General features: G+C 46.1%; 1 protein-coding gene across 1 annotated transcript in view; it reads right to left on the bottom strand.

Annotated features, from left to right (window-relative positions):
- The window catches only part of LOC144112579 (alpha-scruin-like), a 42,998-nt gene extending 24,387 nt beyond the window's left edge, over positions 1-18,611 (bottom strand). The window contains exons 1-3 of the mRNA XM_077645380.1: positions 18,556-18,611; positions 10,928-11,070; positions 10,749-10,865 (exon numbers count right to left, since the gene is read on the bottom strand). Coding sequence (XP_077501506.1) covers positions 10,749-10,865; positions 10,928-11,070; positions 18,556-18,611 — 316 coding nt within the window. The remainder of the gene's footprint in view (positions 1-10,748; positions 10,866-10,927; positions 11,071-18,555) is intronic.
- Between the last annotated feature and the right edge of the window lie 1,170 nt (positions 18,612-19,781).

The raw sequence follows: 19,781 nt of genomic DNA, 5'->3' as shown, positions 1-19,781 counted from the left end.
TCTTATGGTGTGTCTGTGTTCACGAGGAGTATAACATAAGATTGTTTACGAGGCAATGAGGGGAAACAGAGAGCTATATGTGAAACAGCTATGTGTGCTAAGTGTAACATATTTTTGCTGAAAAAAAAACACGAAAAAGTGTGATCTATTTAAACACCTGTTGAATAACCACATTTCTGGTTTTGGTTTTACAGGGTTTAACGTCCTAAAGCGACTTAAGCTACAGGGACACCGTAGTGGAGGGCTCAGGATAATTTCGACCACTTGGGGTTCTTTAACGCGCACTGACATCGCACAGTGCATGGGCATTTAGAAATTCACCTCCATTGAAATGCGACCGCCGCGGCCAGGAGCCAACCCACGTCGTTCAGGGTGGCCTGGGCACCATAACCACTGGCTCACCATTGCGGCATTTCTACCTGAATTTTAAATCAGAAAATATCGCCCATTTATACCTTCCCGAATTCCGGATTAAAAACCCTAAAAGAAGGGCCCTGAACAAAATAGAGTGTCTTGAGAAGGAAGCTTTTTTATCATTTGTTTAAAATAAATAAGAGCGTCGTCAGTGTGAGCAAGGTCAAACGGCTATGGTATAGGGAAGAAGTTTTGGGCATGAAGCAAAAACGCTAGGAGAGAGAGAGAGCAAGAAAAGTTCATAGCGGACAGAAAAAGGCATTCGAAGAGTAAAGCGCTACCAATGCACAAACCTAAGCGGCTGGTTACATTTACAGTTGCATCATGGTGTAACAGAAGAGCCACCACAGATACCTGACCATGCTGCGCGGCGTGCATGGGCGGTGTCCAACCGCAGCTGTTCGCCAGATTAAGGAGAGAAAGAGAGAATGAAGGAAACGCAGGGAGGTTAACCAGATGTGAGTCTCCGGTTTGCTACCCTACACTGGGGATGGGGGATAGGGGTTACAAAGATGACAGAGAGGAAAACGCAAAAAAAAAGGAACGTGCACACACGGAGACACACACACACACACACAAGGCGTTCCAATTAAAGTCTTTCACACAGGCCGGTAGATTGTAAGAAGCGCAAAAGCGCTTGCACGGCCTTCTTCTGCGACGGTAGGTCCTTTCGATGTTGGAGAATTCTTTTTTCGGATAGCGGTTGGTCGTCCAGTTGGTCAAGTTCGTGGCTAAGGCATGCCCTCTGTGGACTGTAATGCGGGCAGGAGCACAATATATGGCCAATTGATTCTTCATGGCCGCAGTGGTCACAGGTTGGGGTGTCGATCATCCCTATGCGGAAGGCATAGGCTTTAGTAAAGGCAACACCCAACCAAAGTCGATATAAAAGCGTGGCGTCTCTACGGCGAAGCTGTGATGGAGCTCGAATACTTAATGTTGGATCAAGTGAGTACAGTCGCGTATTTCTTAAATGTGGCTCAGTCCATTGCGACTCGGTGCACTGCCGAGCAAGTAGACGGAGCTTCCGTGCCGCGTCAGTTCTAGAAAGAGGAATTGGGACGTGGTGATGAAGGGCAGTTAAGAGATGTGATGAAGGGCAGTTAAGAGCGCTGCGAGCTCTGCTGCCGTCGATGTTGTCGCGTGGGTCGTCTTAAATTTGATTGTTGTAGCTTTCGCTGGAATGACGATTGCCGCCGCGGAGCTGCATGGAAGGACAGATCCATCAGTGTAAATATGCGTTGAGTCACGGTAGTTCTCGTACAAATGTAGTAGCGTGAGCTGTCTAAGGGCTGGTGATGACAGATCAGTCTTTTTCGAGATACCAGGTATTGCGAGGTTGATTTTTGGCTGAGCGAGGCACCATGGAGGGATCGAAGGTCTCGCAGCCGGAGTGAAACAAGCTGGCAATGATTCTGCATATGCAGTTATCATTTGGCTGAAAGATGTGTGTGGCCTGTCCGCTGGTAGAGAGGCTAAATGGTGACGAGGATTCCTGGCTAGATGCCTTATATGGGTCCTGAGTACTTCAATTTCAATGTGGGTCTTGACAAGGTGGTCTCTAGCGATTGCTATCGTAGCCACTGTTGAAGCACTCTGAGGCAGGCCTAGACAGATCCGGAGCACTTGACCCTGAAGACTTTGTATTGTGCGTAGATTCGTTTTGCCTGTGTTGATTATTGCTGGCAAGCTGTATCGCAGAAATCCTAGAAAAAGCACCCTGTACAGTTGTAACATGGCACTAGGCGACATTCCCCAGGTCTCGCCAGCGAAAAACTTGAACAGGTGGCAGGTGCCTGTCAACCGTTTTTTCACGTATGATATGTGTGGGCTCCATGACAAGTCCCTGTCGATTATGACACCTAGAAACTTGTACGGTCGGACCCATCGTATTATTTGGCCATTTATCATTACACTGTAGTTTGCCATGGGTTTGCGCGTAAATTAACATCGGCGCTTCGCCAATAAGGTGCTCTGCCAGAATTTTGTACCCGTTCGTGGCTGCAATTTGCAAGCCTGTTGTCGCTTCTGCATCTTGGGCGTTAACGTCAGCTCCTGGAACGGCGAATCAGTTGTACACTAAACGAGGAAAACGACACAACTTCGGTAATGGAGAAAAAGTACTAACGATTTGTAAACGAACTACGCACTGCCGGCAAATCGTATTCTAAACACAAAGACAAAAATGACGCAACTTTTTCTATTGATTCACTGTTCTTTGTTTGCATTAAAGTAATAAACTGGCGTTTTTATTTAACTCAGCGTACGCGTGGGAAGTTAGTTTCGTAGTAAAGCGAATGTGCCGCGACCGCTTGGCTGCGCTTGGATTGGACCGAATTGGCTTTTACGTCATGGCAGGCTTCTTGTCTTTTTCCACTATTTTACCGCTTCCTTCCTGAGGCTTTCGATACATTAGTCTGTTCGGACGCACTTTAGACATGTCTGGCTGCTGCATAGCGTTTTGATTATCATTGCTTAACCATTTTAGTTTTTCAGCAGCAGGAGTGGAGATTAGTGGATATGTGTGACTGAGAGAGCGAGGAAGCTGCAGCTGCTGCATCCGTGCGGGCGCTTGGCGTGTATGAGGTGAACAACTATGATGCTGGTCATAATGAGCGGCGGTAGCGTGGCCCACTTTGAGGAACCAAGAAAAATAGTGTGTCTGGAGAAGCGCTAAAGTGGGAACCCAAACTGATTCGGGAAAAGTGTAATGGCTGTTGCCTTCGCTGTGATCAGCAAAGAGGTAAACGCCCATTTTAATCATCCTCATTTTATCTGGTATCTCTCACTTTTCATTCGGAAGTAAGCACAAATGTTTGCTCTGTTAATCTTCTAATTAACAGCGTGGTGTTTTCATTCATTTAGGCAATCTGGCGCTTTTGAGTGCTCGAAGTTCAGCGGTAACATTCGGTATAAGCACTGAGCTATGACCTAATATATTTAGCATTTGAATTTGCCTGCAGCTACATTGAGGCTTTTTACACTAATAATTAATTAATATGCACACTGAAAGGGCAGTGAGTATTATATGAAGCAACAGTGCATGCGTCTCTTCTGCTTCTAATTTCTGTTCATCGTTCTGGAAACAGCGGTGTGCCATTGTCAACAGTGTACTACTCGCGTGACGACTCTTAATTGTAGTGGTTCGACATTCGTACCGTGTTACCTCGTCTGTGAAATCGTCCTTTTTTCACTTTACAGGATAAATGGCTTGACCTGTGTTTTTTTTTCTCGTTGTGCTGCTTGGATCAGCTAACTCTCCAGCTGTCCAGGTAGCACCGAACATGTAGACAGCATTATTTTAACGTTCTAAATAAGCATTGTTTTAATATAGCCTTTTAATCGTTACTATAATGTTAGTAACACCTATAGAACAGCATTAAAAATATATTTCAAGCACTGGTTCTCTGAATTTGTCCCATTGTTATAACAAAGATGTTTAATAGTATTACTTTGCAACAACGCCTTAGATAGTATTCATCGCAAACCGCACGCACAACCTCATTATTTTGTTAGTAAATCTTTATTACCCATACACCACTATCACTCATGGGGCACCGCTCACTAAGGGGTATATGAGCTTGACGCCATGGTAATCTGCCCGGAGATGAGTGAATCAGTGTTGCATGTTGGGCTGTATAGTGGAGCTCAAGTGTTGCCATCATTGTTGGTTCTTGCGAAGTGATGTAAGTTTTGTGACTTCACAACTGGTAGGCCTGCAAGCTTGTGCAGGGCTGCTTCACCATTTTCTAGATTGTAACATTTATTTTTAGATGTTTCATTAATGTTAGGGGCAGGTCACCCTAACATTAATCTGTAACATTAAAAAAACAGAAAAAAGATCACAAAGAACGTTAAAAAAACATCTGCCGAAAACAATAATCTTAGAGTTATAATGTTTTGGTGCTTGTAATCTGCTTACAGTCAGTTTTTATTTACATGAATAATTTCACACTGCTATTCCATGCTATTTGTGTAGTGAAGTAAACTGCTCAGTTGCATTTCAGGTCAATAAATGTTTAGTAGACCTGTGGCTGAATGCAATGGTATGTATTGAAGACGTAATGTTAATTATCGCTTGTGTGCCTGTTTGCATCCATTACTCATGCTGTTGTTTCCTCCAAGTTCCAAGAAGATTTTGTAATTCAATCAAGCCCACTTATAGCGAACCTGAGAGTCACGCGAATTGCTTTCGTTGTATCCAAAGTTCGTAGGAAGTGTAATTTCCCTAACAAGTACTTTGATTTGGGCTAGTTGGTTCATATCTTGAAAGAAGTTAGGACGGCCTCTTTGTCTTTGTCGTTTTAGCGCCGTCCTAACTTCTTTCAAGTAATTTCCCTGGTACGGCCAGAAAACACACTTGGACAAAAGTGTCGATTATTTCTTAAAAGTACCATTGAGATACGTTTGTTTCTTTGAGACAAGACTGTATCAAGCCGCTTTCTATAAGCTTTCAACCACGGTCATGTCCTGCTGGCCGAGGCATTAGCTGCGTACGAAAACGGTATAAGTATTCTTGGCAATTGATTACACTAGGTCGCCAACGTCATCTTCGTTCCTCTAAGTTGTAAGGATGTAGAGGCGAAGCTACCGTTATGCATATTCATCTGCCATCTGTGTGCTGCCTGGATGCGTCGGCAGCATGGAAGATGCAACTTCATTGCACACATGACGTATGCCACGTGACCGGGTGGGCCATAAGTACCTTCCTCTATTGGTAGTCAAACGTCCCAAATTGCTGCCTTTGGTTTATCACTGGTTGTGTGTAGTAGTTTCGCTTCAAATGCTGCCCCTGTGTCACGTTTGCCAGGCTTCTGCCTCCAGTTTAGATACGTTACCCAACCAGCACATGCGCACACACCAATTGACCTTTTAGCCTGTTGGGGCGCACTTGGCCAGTGCTTGACTGCAATTTCAATGCCTCATTTTTTATTCTTTTTTGGAGGTTGACACTTTATTTGGGGGGGGGGGGGGGGCGGGGATCATGGGAGCTAGGAGACACTCTTCGGTCGCTGCGCTGATGAGAAACGGACGTTTTTTGACAGCGGGGCGAGTTTACGGTGCCTTCTGGTTTGTTATAACCGAGTGGTGCTGCCATGGTTGTTCGTTTATCTGAGGCGCTGTTCCATAGCCCTAATACATATTTTGACGGTAGCTTCACGCTTGTTCGTAATAACTGTGGTCTTTATAAGTGGTCTTGACTGAATTTCTTCAAAGGAGGATAAGGTTCTGCAGACATGCAAGAGCACGGTAATTCCTTCTCAGAGTGCAGACCATAGCTGTGCCAGTTCCCGCTTATGTCTATAAATATTCATTAGGGAAAATATTTTCGAAACCTTGGGATCATTTTATGGTGTACTTGAGGGGAGACGTGGCTCTTGAAATGGTAAAAAAGTCATATTCGGGTTCAATATGCTATGAAATACCTGCCTGCCAAGTTATAAGATCTAATTTGACCTCCGGCTACTAAACAAAGTGGTATGATACTTCCAAATCACTGAAATGGCCATTTTGGAGTAAAATGCGGCCGAACTTCGCACCCGTAAATTCTCGCGGCCGTGTACTCGATGGAAACCATTTTGCTCTTTAACATTCTAAAAGGTGCTCGTCCCTACATCCTGGTAATACTATCATGAAATGCTCTCAGAATGTCTGCATTCCGCTGTTTTCTGAGGCCTCTACAACGACCTTCGAATGGCTGGCACGCGCACTTCAAATGTGATTTTCTCCACTTGTTTTTTGCGAACCTGACTATCCTTACGGAAGTTTTCGTCATGTTTCTTGGTGCAATTTTAATTCAACTTGTACACTTGAATTCAGAAATAGCTGAACTATGGAGCTATGGTATTATATGTCGCTCAATTGAACATATCAAATTTTGTGAACAACAATTTCATCTACTTATATTTCATAATTATAGTGCTTTGACAAAACTAAACATTTTTATATGATATAATTATGCGTACCTCAATAACGGTATTAACAGCATAGGTCCGCATGGCAGATATTGGCTACAGCTGCATTCCAATAGGAACCAAAAACTATTGAGGGAAAGATTCCAAACGACCCGTAAGGAATTATCTAATTAGGCTTCAGTTATTTTTCCATAATATGAGAATTGACTGATAAATACTAAAACTAAGCATATTTTTTTTTAAAACGGGAGGAAGAAATACATATAGACATCTAATTTCATTACGTTATCTCTAGTAATGAACATTTTTAGCTTTAAGACCCGCGTCTCCCGTAAAAAAAAAAAAAACTGAAGAGGGGTAAGCGACATTCACATGCTATAGCAATGCAAATTTTGGCAGCCCTTATTTTCCGATAGCCTTATGTCAGGAGAAAAACAAAGTACAGAACCAAAACAGACTTTGATTCCATGCACCCCCTCTTTAGTTAGAGGGTCTTGCATTTGGAAAAAAAGGGGTACATAGATTGTTAATATAGTAAGTGCTTGAATGTGTCGCTTTTAAAGCTTGTTTTCATTAACATTGTCCTCTAACTTTGCAGGCTGCAGCCTTGCTGTGTATGTTCGAGTTCACTTATGCCACTGGAGTGAAAAAAAAATTAAAGGATAACCATGATTTTGCTTTTCTGCAATAGCCTGGTGCTATTCTGTGTAAACTTCTGCTGATGCTTGATGCTGGAACTTGAGTACTGCACGCGGACTCTTACATAACACCGCCGATATTTTTGTATTGTAGTAATAGGTAAGCAAGTAGTTCAGTCTCCGAGTGTGCATTCGTGGATATTGTATATTTTCTTGTTCCAGCCCTGTGGAGAGCAGAACTAATAACGTGATTTCAAGAGGTAGCTAACTGCTTTTGAAGCTTGGATGAGAAGTAATTTTTTTAATTGGTTTAATCGCCCTTGCACTAGCATCTAGGAAGACTTAGGCCTACTGGTCCTCTGAGGTGGTGTGGAATTAAAGCACATGTACATAATCACGACACTTTTGATGGCAGGCTAGAAGTCTGGCCACAGTGGTTTTTCTATTAAGAGAAATGGTTAAGATTAGGTTGACTTTTTTTATTACAGAACTCTCCACTGTTTGTAAAGACTGTGGCACCATGCAATGAGCTGGAATTTTTGTGTACCGTACACACGTCTCTGGATGTTATTGAGGACATTCATACGGTACCTGGGAATAAGAGTTCTGGAGACGTTCGGGAGCTGTATTTGGGTCTGCTGTACCCAACAAAAGACTACAAAGTGTATGGTTATGTGACAAACACTAAAACAAAGTTTATTGCATTTGAGTAAACATCACGTACAACTAACGATCCGCGACAATGAGATTCGGCAGGTAGGTACGATGCCAGTTCATATCACCATCTTTTTAAAAAGCTCTCTGTATTGGAATTCGTTATTTGTAATTAAAGAGAATCTGTTGCAGATGTTTCACAAACTTCGTGCTTTGTACTGCGATGATGTTTGCCATCCCTTTCAAGTTCCTGGTGACCAGGTTGTGTCCAAGTGAGTTGTTCACTTACATTCTAAGAGAAATTGTGTGCAAGCTGATTTGTTTGTAACGTGCATTTCAGGTCGTTTCAATTTGCTGTCAATAAGATAATGACGGGATAATGAATGGCCAATGGGTTGACTACCACGGCAAATGAAAGAAAACAAGAACGGCATGCGGAATTTACAGTTTGTTTTGTTCTGCAAGCTGTACTCTGTCTTGTTGAAGCCACAGACTGGCTGTGGGGTGTCAAAAAAAAGAAAAAGAAACCACATCAGTACTTCAACAGAGTGAGACAAGGAAGCCTTACTGAAGACAAGTGTCATGTCAGCCTTTCAAAAATGGCATCACTCCACTTCATGCTGGAACTTGAGTACCGGCTAGTCGAGGGCAACACAGTGACAGCACTGTGTCCAGAAATCGGTTCAGGCATCTTGCTTGGTGACAGTATGACTTTCTGATAAGTGACGAGCAGTGTGTTTTTAGATAGCACGCCCCATTCTTCACTGTTGACGCCGCCTAGTATGTAAATGCACGAGCCTGTGAAAAAAAGGCAAGTGCTCTTTAGTCTGCACTTTTATATTCAGCCACATTCTTACCTATGTTTGCTGCAGTAGCGCTATGCCTGGCCACTGCAAGCTTGCAGGCTTTTTTCCATTCTGAATACTCTGAACAGACATCAACAGAGTTCATGCTGACTGGGTGCTTGACTCCAGTGTGTGCAGTCTTGCAGCCTCCGCAGAGCCAGATACAATTGATAAGTGCTGCAGAAGCAAAAGCTCGAGGTACTCTGAGAGGCTGACCTAGTGTCCATCTGTGAGAGAAGGAAACGTTAACAATTACTGTGCTGGGATATAAACAGAGTAGTCTGCAGGAAATGAAGTTGTGAAAAAATTTCCTGTCATGCTTCAGAGAATACAGGAGCACATCAGAAACAACAGGGCTTCCAGATCTTTCAGACATTCCTCCCATCAGCCACACATATCCCTCCTTAAGGACTACGGCCATGCCCATTCTGGGTTCTGGCATTGGGCTCAACTGCCGCCACCTGTTATTGTCCATGTCGAACTCCTCTGCGGAATCAAGCAACCTGTAGAAAGAAACACTGGTCACTTAAATGGTCAGGGTGCATAAATGTTTCTGTCGAGTTAAATGCAAGTCAAATGATACTACGGCCAAAAGAATTCAATATCCACTGCCGTAGCATTTATGACAGCACCAATGTTGCTATGAAATGCTAAGTAATGTAAGATACTGCAGCTTATACAGGAATATGAATAGGAACATCTCAAGACAGCCTAGGAGGAAAAAAATTTTTCCTGACCTTCCAAGGTGTCCTCTTCCGCCAAAAACCAGTACTTTGCCATCTGCAGCAACTGATGCATGGCAGGCCCTTTGAGCCAACATGTCTGGTTGTCTTTCCCACGTGTCTCTTTCCACATTCAGGGTGAATGTTGTTTTTGTTGCCACCATTTCACCATGCTTCCTGATAAGCGGTGAGTAGGCACCTGCCGGAGTGAATTTCTAACATTAGCTTAGCACAAATTGGCAATATGCTCTTTGCAAGCGAAGCTGAACAAAGCCACCAGAGAGGATGTATTGTTATGTAGTTATTTCTGCTGGTATATATACTGGTTCATACGACATGCATGCAGTCTCAGTAGTTATGCTTTGGCTCGCTATGTACACAAATGTGTGCAAATCGAACTTGCAGCTTTTTCAGAGAGTAAGTTGCACCTAGGAGCGATTTCTTTGTTGCAGATGAATTTCGTGACCTTCATCCCGCAAATAATGTGGTTTTTTGTGCCATATATAGAACAGTATAAATATTTCGCAAAAGAGTGAGTGAAGTAGCATGTTGTCGGTTTTTTTCTGCAGACATATAACAAATGGTTTTTGCAATTTTGAGAGCAGTCCACACTTTAGAAATTGAAATTACTTCCCTGATCTTTCGCGTGTTTACTTGGTAAGTAGGGGCATTTCAATGTTGCTATTTTTGTCAATTATGACACTTTGTAGAAAATATTGAATACCCCTGCAAAAAAAAAAAAAACAACCGCTAGGCAGAAAAATGCTTAGTTTTAATGAAACAAAATATGGCAATCGGGGAGTTGATAGCCACCCGCCGCGGTGGCTCAGTGGTTAGGGCGCTCGACTACTGATCCGGAGTTCCCGGGTTCGAACCCGACCGCGGCGGCTGCGTTTTTATGGAGGAAAAACGCTAAGGCGCTCGTGTGCTGTGCGATGTCAGTGCACGTTAAAGATCCCCAGGTGGTCGAAATTATTCCGGAGCCCTCCACTACGGCACCTCCTTCTTCCTTTCTTCTTTCACTCCCTCCCTTATCTCTTCCCTTACGGCGCGGTTCAGGTGTCCAACGATATATGAGACAGATACTGCGCCATTTTCCTTTCCACAAAACCAATTATTATTATTATATTATTATTATTATTATTGATAGCCTGATTCACAAACTGTGATAGGCAGCGCATCTTTCGCAGGAAAGACTCGTGGAATTTCTCTGACTCCATATGTCTCTAACGCTATTTCTGCCCTCAAAACAGGCCGGGCCGGCATGATGGAGCGATTTGTAGCTGACTAAGATTTTCCCAACCCGTTCATTACAGTGATCTGTGGTCGTCTCTTTTGAGCGCTCCGGTGGCCGTAGTCTGTGAAAGCAACGCTCTCTTCGCACACCAGCTTGATCCATCTTGTCCCATGCCAACCGCTCCCATGCGCGCCACAGAAGGGACGGAACGAAACACCCACAATTCCTGTGACACCATGACCCCGCATGACCGAGTCGAGCGGGTCGCCGATCTGTTCACAGTACACAGCCATGTAGCGATGTTTCTCAAAGGCCGAGCGTACCTGTGACAAAGAGCTTGTCGTTAATGTATACAGCTGCGTGGTAGTTTCGAGGCTCTATCATGGCACCAACCAGCATCCAGCGGTCCTTGAACGGGTGGTATTTCAGGACGGCCGAACCTGAAGTGGCAGCAAGGCCACTTGTCATCGTTGTTGACGCCCTCTACCTGAACTGGTTTTACCTGAACCCAGCAGGTTTCTGGGGTCCAATCCGCCCACAAGCAAGATCACCGGGAAGTTCAGCTCGCACGGCTGCCTCGTCCACTGGAGCTCGCGCAGGCCCACCGACTGCCACTCGGGCGCCGCCCGCAGGCCCAGGGCGCTTCTGCGTTAGCGTCGCCAAGACACGGGACGATCAGGAGAGGCTTGTTCAGAGTGCCGAGCGTTCGCGGCACTTTTAACGAACTCGACCGGCTGCTTTCCAATTTTTCGCTGAACAGTACTTCTTTATGCTATCTGGCTGCCATGAAACGTACCAGTGAAACTGCGCGGGCCACTTCAAGTCTTTAGTTGTATCAGACGACCGTGCAAAGAAAAGACAATTGAAGAAGCTGCTATAGCAACATGTTTTCTCTGTACTCTGGGCTCTGAAAGGTTCTGAGATAAAGTTGTTGTATGCTTGGGATATAAAGCACGCCGCTTCACGAATACTGCACAGCAAGAATTTTTTTATTGCCCTTTGTAGAAGCTGAGTTATCTATGGTCAAATTTTGAACTTCAGAGTCTTCGCGCCTTTCCCTCCTCTCGTCACATTTTGCACGCCGCCCCCACTTCCGGGAGCGGAGCTTCCTTACCCACCGGAGCTACGCAGCTTATTGGCCGCGGCCATGGAAGCTGCCTGACGTATGAAAGAATTTAACCAATAGCCACCTCTCAACTTGTAAACGCAGGTGCGAGCTATGAAGAAGGGTGGGAGCGTGAAAAAGTCACCGCGAAGGGCTCGCCTACTTTCGCGCGTGATTGTGGGTCATCTGCTTCGTGTAGAGTGCCTTATGTGGCGCTAGGTTTCATGACAACACAATGCAGTGATTGAGCGGGTTATGTGCTCTCTGCGGAAGGTGTTTCAGGGCCTCTTTAATGCGACAACATGGGGCCATATGACCGGCACGCGCTAACTGCTATAGCGCCGGCCGCCTATCTACACACGGCATTCATTATGACCGATCGATTATGGGTTTATTAATGGATGGTTGGCCTTTGCGGCCGCCTTCGGACTCAGCTGTTTCTGTGTACTGGCGGCTTTGCCGGTGTTGAGTCAAGGGCTGTAGGGGCTCATGTGAGGATGACAGGCTCCTCCCCGCGGTCCCACAAGGCCTAGCGAGAGAGATACGGGACATATGTGAACAGCAGTGTCCCCTGTATGCAGCCTGAAATCATTCCCGGCTTTGGAACTTTGCTAGATACGTTTACACTCTTACGCGTCATATTGCAATGCATACGTAACCAACTTGGAGCTCCCGGTCTGTTCCCTTGTGTGTGAACATTGTCGCCCATACTTCGAACTCAAGCTGCATACCTTTTCCCGTTAGCTCAGCTAAGTCTAGATAAGAATATTTAGCCCCGTCCGCGGCCGTCCAGTATTCAACGGGCTCAGCTGGTGTCTCACCGGTAGTAGGAAATGACATATTACAATATGGGACTAACCTAATTATGCAGCGTTCTGCCATTTGTAATGCGACCTGTTGGATCATGTTATCGGCTGTACATCTGGAGAGCAGGTGGAGCCCTAATGTTTTCTGGATGCAGTCGTGCACCGTTAATACGAGCCCCGTTGTTATGGACGACTTGAACTGTGGAGTTTTTTTTTTTTTGAAGACCAAAATTTTTTCATGTACTTACACCTCGTTAATATGGAAACTCGCTGTCCGGACAACGGGAAAAGAAACTTCTATAGCGCATAGGGGACAGAGTGTCTTTTTGTCGTTGACTGAACGAAAATTAGAACCATCTCGACTGCCCCAACCTCATCTTTCCTGTATTTTGAGCGGAGTACACTAGCAGAAGGTGATGTGAAAGTGAAATTATGCCTGTACGATTGCCTTACTTTGCAGCTTCATCTCGCAGTGCCAAGGTGCTGGGTAGATGCGCCTTACCAATTGTAGTAAATTTTCAGGAAAGGAAATGGCGCGGTAACTGCCTCACTTCTCGTAAGGAGTCCACAACCGCACCGCGAGGGATGGGAAGAAAGTGGAAGTGAAAAAGGAGAGAAGTGCCGTTGTGGAGGGCTCTGGAGTAATTTCGACCGCTTGAGGATCTTTGAGAGAGAGAGAGAGAAAAACTTTATTGTTGGAGAGGAAGTCGGGGCACGCCCCTTGGTCTCCACACGACCCCACTGCACTCAAGTGTTTATGTCCCTAAGGTCCATAACACTGGCAGCCCGGCCGGTGGCGATTGTCTGCACGGCTGGGTCCTCCGAGCGCAGCAGGGTCTCCCAGTCCTCCCAGGTGTTGAGGTCCTCTAGGCCGCGCGGGGGAGGGTCCGCCGGGCAGAGGGAGAGGATGTGGAGGGAAGAGGAGAATGGTTCTGGGCACAAGGTGCAGGCAGGAGTGGGGAAGGAGGGGTGATAGTGGGCTAGGGTCAGGGGTGAGGTGAGTGTGTGTGTCTGTGTTTGCGCCAGAGTGTTGCGTGTTTGTTATCTAGGGAGGGGTGGGGCGGGGGGTAGAGCTGTCGATGGGCCTGTCGATGGGTCTCCACGAGTTCCCCGATCGTGTTGTGGAGTCCCAGGCCTAGTAATATGTCTGTGGGGGTGTTTAGGGGAAGATGAAGGGCGACTTTGAATGCCTTGTGGATCAAGGCATTCAAAGTATTTATGTCGCGTTTGGATAGTTCTAGGTATGGGGTTGAGTAGAGCACACGGCTGAGGACAAAGGCATGAATGAGGCGACAGAGGTCGCGCTCCTTCATGCCTCTATGATGGCCCGAAATTCTGCGGATGAGATACGATATCGCGCCTGCAACCTGCTTGAGTTTCTTGAGTGTGGTGGTGTTTTTGCCATCGTTCTGGATATGCAGGCCCAATACGCGGAGGGTGTCAACCTCCGGTACCGGGTCCCCATTCAGTTCGATGGCAATGGGGGAGCGGGGGGAGCGTTGGTTCTTTGACCGGATGAGGAGCAGTTCGGACTTCTCTGGGGAACAAGACAGTCCGATGTTATGTGCATAAGTTTGGGTGAGGGTGGCTGCTTCCTGTAAGGTGTTCTCTATGTCGCCTTCACTGCCGTGGGTGGTCCACAGTGCGTTGTCGTCGGCATAAAGAGTGTGCTTAAGGTGGGGGATAATTGCAAATTTTCGGGCGAGGGGGATGAGGGTGATGTTAAAGAGGAAGGGGGAGAGGACGGACCCTTGAGGGGTTCCGATACTCTGAAGCGTGTAGGAGGGGGAAGAGAGAGGTCCAAAATGTGTCTCAGCCGTGCGGTCAGTGAGGAATGCTTGAATGTAGGCGTACGTGCGCGCACCCACATTCAATGGAGATAGGGCAGTCATGATCGCCTGATGTTCGATGCGATCAAAAGCTTTGGAGAGATGCAAAGCTAAGACTGCCTTTGTGTGACCAGGCAGAAGCGGGTCAAAAATGTCATGTGTGAGTTGCAGCATGGCGTCCTGTGCGGATAGATGGGGGCGGAATCCCACCATGCTATGCGGGTATAGATTGCTGTCCGCCATGTGCGTTGTGAGTCTTGCTAACACAACATGCTCGAATAGCTTTCCGAGGCATGAGGTTAGCGAAATCGGGCGAAGGTTTTGAAGTGTAAGTGTATTGTTGGGTTTGGGTATGAATATTACCTTCGCATGGCGCCAGGACTGCGGGAGGATACCCTCCCTCCAGCACTGGTTGAAGTATTGCGTAATTTGGCATGCATTGACATCGCCCAGCACACGGGCGCCTTTTGCGTTTCGCCTCCATCGAAACGCGGCAGCCAAGGTCAGGTTCAAATCCAGGTATTCCGGCTCAGTAGCCGAGTACTCAAACCACTGAGCCACCGCAGCGGGTACCAATTGCCGCATTGCATGAATGGTTTTTACAAAAAAAAAAACTCTGCCGCTTGTGCTATGCTGAAAGGTGCATTCAGCAGCTTTCAGCCAACTGTGTGCAGATATGTACTAGCGGTTCCCAGTTAGCACCGAACGTTAGAATGATATTACAATAATGTTATGTAACAAGCGTAACATTAATGTTAAAATTTAATAAATAACTTTATATGTTATATCAAGAACCTTGCGCAGACAGAACGACGACTACCGCTGATGCAATTGCTGCAGCAGTAAATGCCCCCAATGCCCCGATTTCCCCTTTCTGCTATCTGGCACACAGGTGTTGGAAGCTAATGAAATGGCACTTAACTGCTCACGCAATAGGTTGGAAGAAGCGTGACGCTAACAACAACAGGGTTTCTAAAAATTTACAGCAATTTCGTATGCAACGAAGCACAAAGAGGAATGCACGAGAGAGGAAAATTTTTCCACTTATGAATGCAAAATATCCTCATGAGATGACCAAAGCGAGACTCCTAGAAAACGTTGCAGCTTTTCATCTTTTTCGAACCTGCAGATTATCTTTTTGATACGGTCTCTGTTGTATTTGAGCACGCGTTCATAGCTTCCCACGCACGTGCTCTTTTCTACGCTCGCACATGGTGGTGGCCGCGTTTGCTTCCTTCATATGTGATAGATTTTGTGTGTGGTTTACTCATAGCGTGCAACAAATTCCTCAACACTAGTGTCCTCGTTCCTCGCATCCACCTGACTGACCTCATCCGGAACGCGTGACATCATTGGAAAGTAAATGAAATTAAAACAAATGGTTTTACCGAGAACAGCGAGGATTCTAAGTAGACATGTACACCCTACGCCACTGGTGCTGCCATGTGGGTGCTTAAAAGGACGTAACGAAAAGAACCTTTATAGGTTCTTTTAGTAACAACCCCCATTGTGCTGTAGGTTGTGCATGCATGAGACCAAAACATTCAACAGCACGCAGCATTCCAACAGAAATGTAGCACAGATTACACCACCAGTGATTAATTATTACGGATGGCTCGCTTTATGAACTTTTTTGCTTGGTAAGAAGTGTGGGGCACAAGGACTGCAAGCTGCTCAGAAAAAGGAAAGGTCGCAAACACTGCGTGCACTTTTTCGATACTGGCCACCGCAGCCGAGATCGAAAAGTTACTGTCATCTGCTAATGTGTCCGGTTGGCCATCTCCTTGAGATCAATACGTGAGGCAGTGCGCACTGATTGAAGTCGCAAGTTGAGCTTCCTTTTGCAGCCTTTTCGACCCGCTGTTGCAGCTTAACCTTCGCTTTTGACTTCTTGGTAGCGCTGCCATGCGTGTAGCAACGAGGTATATTTGGTGCAATTACTCTAAAACTAAGACTACATTGTTTCTGAGATTACTACAGTTTCATGTGACACAATCGCAGTCAACAGAAATGTCTTCTTGCGGTGTCATCTCAGTTTGTCAGGTCGTCTATTCAAAAGAAAGAATTTTACTCCTGATAAAACAAAGTGTACCTTCTCCGTTCGTGTTTTGTATACCGACAGTGGCATTGCTTGCATTGCGAATAAGAGCTGAATGGAGTCACCCTTGTTAGCATTGTTCCCAATTAACCCTCTACGGAGCGTGACATTTTATCAAGTCTGACATTATTACAAATGGTAAAATTGAACTCGGAATAATTTGATGAACTATTTCCCACAACTGGCTGCAGCAGTTAAAACTTCTGTGGCCAAAGTAAGCGCTTGTGTCGTCTCGGTACATTCTTCGCCTTCGCATTTATGGCTCTTTTTAACCATGAATACGAGCAACTACCCGAACTGTCTTCTTAAGCTGGGTATACGTATAGCAGTAGCGCATGAGCCTTTCCGCTCGAGAACGTACTTTATATCCTTTAACTGGTCCAACACAACTCCACACCTCTGCCATCCGGCAGCAGTTTCCAGACTTCGTCCTTGAAAAACTGACCTTCGTCCTTAAACAATGCCGTCGTGCTATTCTTCTCGGCGTTCGTGAATGCCGAATACTGACAAAATTCTTCGATTGGGTTTTTAAGGTCCCCCTATAAGGTAGCGCCATTCTCTATGCTGCCGCCGTCCTCGCTTTCGCACTTACTATTTTCCCCGTCTTCTGTATCTACGATTGGCTCGGTGCGCTGCCTGAAAACATCGCACGGGCTATAAAGGCGGTTTTTATTCGGCATCGAAAACGAGTGAAAATTTCAGCGCATGTGCAACACACGGCCGCGTCATAACGAGTTGTACGACTGATTGCATGAGTCTTTGTGACTGCGCGGAATAGAGATTTTCATCATAAACTGACAAAAAACGCGGGCAAAGCTTCGCGTTTTTAATATCCGTCGACAAGCTTTGACCCTTACGAAAGCAATAATGGACAAGGTGGCTCGAGGAGGAAAGGGGGAATATGCCACTACCTTCTCAGTACAGAGGGTGTTTCCTAGAACGCTTCTGTGCCAACTCGTCCGTTTATGGTGGTGCCTACCGCCGTTCTGCTGTGAGACGCTATTTTGTCTCTCGAGAATTGCATAGATGTCTGGCATGAACACGAAGCTAGGAAATGTTTGCCTGAAAACACGACTTATGTGCTTCCCAGCTGTAAAGAACATTCTCGTGGCCCTGACAGCCGAAAGTGTCGCTGCTCAGAATAACACTGCGGGGTCACAAAGTTGTGCCCGTGGAAGGAAATGACACAGTTGACGTCACCCAAAACAGTGAAGCTGAGCATCGAAGCTTCCTAGCGTTTCCTTGAGCCAAGCGGCGCCATGTGGCGGTAATAGAGCAAGCGACCACCTCTAAGCAACTAGCCTTTTTCAGATACCACTGTCATGAAGCACTGAGCAGCAAGAGCGATTTTCCTCTTGTCCCTCTGTATGTTTGCGACCAGCACGAAACGGCGACTGCAGCGACACGATAACAAAATTGAAAGTTGGTTTTGAGGAAAGGAAATGACGCGACAACTGTCTCACATATCTCGTTGGACACCCGAACCGCGCCGTAAGGGAAGGGATGCAGGAGGGAGTGATAGAAGAAAGGAAGAAAGAGGTACCATAGTGGAGGTCTCCGAGTTCCAGGGTTCGACCCCGACTGCGGCGGCTGCGTTTTTATGGAGGAAAAACGCTAAAGAGTCCGTGTGCTGTGCAATGTCAGTGCACGTTAAAGATCCCCAAGTGGTCGAAATTGCTCCGGAGCCCTCCACTACGGCACCTGTTTCTTCCTTTCTTCTTTCACTCCCTCTTTTATCCGTTCTGTTAAGGCGCAGTTCAGGTGTCCAGCGATATAAGAGACAGAAACTGCGCGATTTCCTTTCCCCAAAAGCCAATTATTATTATTAATGTCTCTAATGTGCACTGACATCGCACAGCACAAGGGCGCCTTTTGCGTTTCGCCTTCATTGAAATGCGGCCGCCGCGGTAGGATTCAAACACGTACTGTAATATGTGCCAATTATCACTAATGTTGCTGCTTTGAAACTGTTCGTGAAAAGCGTGACAAAAATGATAGACACTAAACCTCGTTCAACAAGCGCACCTGGAGGCGCTGGCTATCACTTCGTGCATGCTATGAGGCAGGTGTCCGTGTGCAATCGCTCTTGTTCAGTAAACATACAAGTTCTCAGAGAGCTTAACATGCAAAGCTGAGAGAAAAGCCTGAGCGTCATTTCTTCACCTCAGCAGCAAGAAAATGTGGAAAAGAGGGATGGACCGCATCACTCCGGCTGACGCAAAGTGGTGACGCCACCTTGCGGCGCGCAGCATTAGTTTTCAGTGGTGTTGTTGAGCTTGGAATGTCACTCACTTGGTCCTGAGGAAGGAGCCGTCCATGCGACCCACCATACTCAGGTTGGGGTCCATGTTGTCAGGGAGTGGTTGCTGCCGCTGGTACTGCGCTGCTCCGGAGGCCTCAGCGCCGCCGGCATCGCAGTAGCTTTCAAGCGTTTCAGTGGAGCGCGCAGGGGGAGGCCAGTTCTGCGTGTCAGTGGGAGAGCGGAAGTCTGTGATTGCGTCAAGGCTTTCCCGTTAAGAGCTGTCGGGCGCGACATAAGCAGAGCCACAATGCGGTGGGCAGAAGGGGGCGAACCCTGTGCATGCGTATCTGGATGTATGGATGGACGGATGGAAGGTAGGAGGGCCCCATTTGAAACAGGGAGAGGGCAGTTACCACTATGCTCAGTTTTTCCTTTGTTTCTTTTACTGCGCTGTACGTTAATAAATTTGCCATTTTTCTAAATACGTTTTCCTGCACTTTTAAACTTATGTCACCTCTCTGCTTTTGAGCCAAACATCTTCCAAACACGTTTTGCTAATTTACACCGCAGATTTATTTACATGACTATTGTTATCTCTGCACCCAAGGACCTCAGGAAGAGTGACTATGGCTGCATCGACATTGAGATGGATACAATCACATTTTATTAAGAGGCGCTCTATATTTTCTATAGATTTACCACACACAGCACATGTGTCATCTTCTTTGTTAAATTTCTTTTTGTGGATGCGAGTTCTAAGACACCCTGACCTAGCTTCAAAGAGTAGGGCACTGCCTCTTCAGTTTTATAAAACGCTTCCTTCCTGATTTTCTTTTTCCAGCATCGATATAGTTCTACACTATGCTTTTTTTTTTCATTGAATCAATCGAACTTTTTCCTTCCGTGTTTTTAACCGGTCGGTTAATGCTCTTTTTTTTCTCCGTCCTCGTCTCTGGCATACTGACTGGTTAGCTTTCTAGTTATTTTCCGCCACTGTGAGTCAGCGCTCTTTCTGTATAGGTAGGTAAATATCTTAGCTGCCCACCTGCTATCGTCCAATTTCCTCAGGCGTTCTTCGTATAGTGTTTTACTCTGAGGCTCCCGTGCTTCGAACGATGCCCAGCCCATATCCCCCTGTACTGCCTCGTTGGTAGTTTTCCCGTGGGCACCTTTTGCTAATCTTCCAACAGCTCTCTGATTTACTTCTCATCTCGACTGAACTTCTGCCCTTAATCACAAAACCGCATTCCCGAAAGTAAGCCCCGGCACCATTATT

The sequence above is a fragment of the Amblyomma americanum genome, unplaced genomic scaffold (assembly GCF_052857255.1).
Source record: "Amblyomma americanum isolate KBUSLIRL-KWMA unplaced genomic scaffold, ASM5285725v1 scaffold_425, whole genome shotgun sequence".
NCBI lineage: Eukaryota > Metazoa > Arthropoda > Arachnida > Ixodida > Ixodidae > Amblyomma > Amblyomma americanum.
Note: the sequence above shows the minus strand (reverse complement) of the source record. Positions and strands in the feature narration are given on the sequence as shown.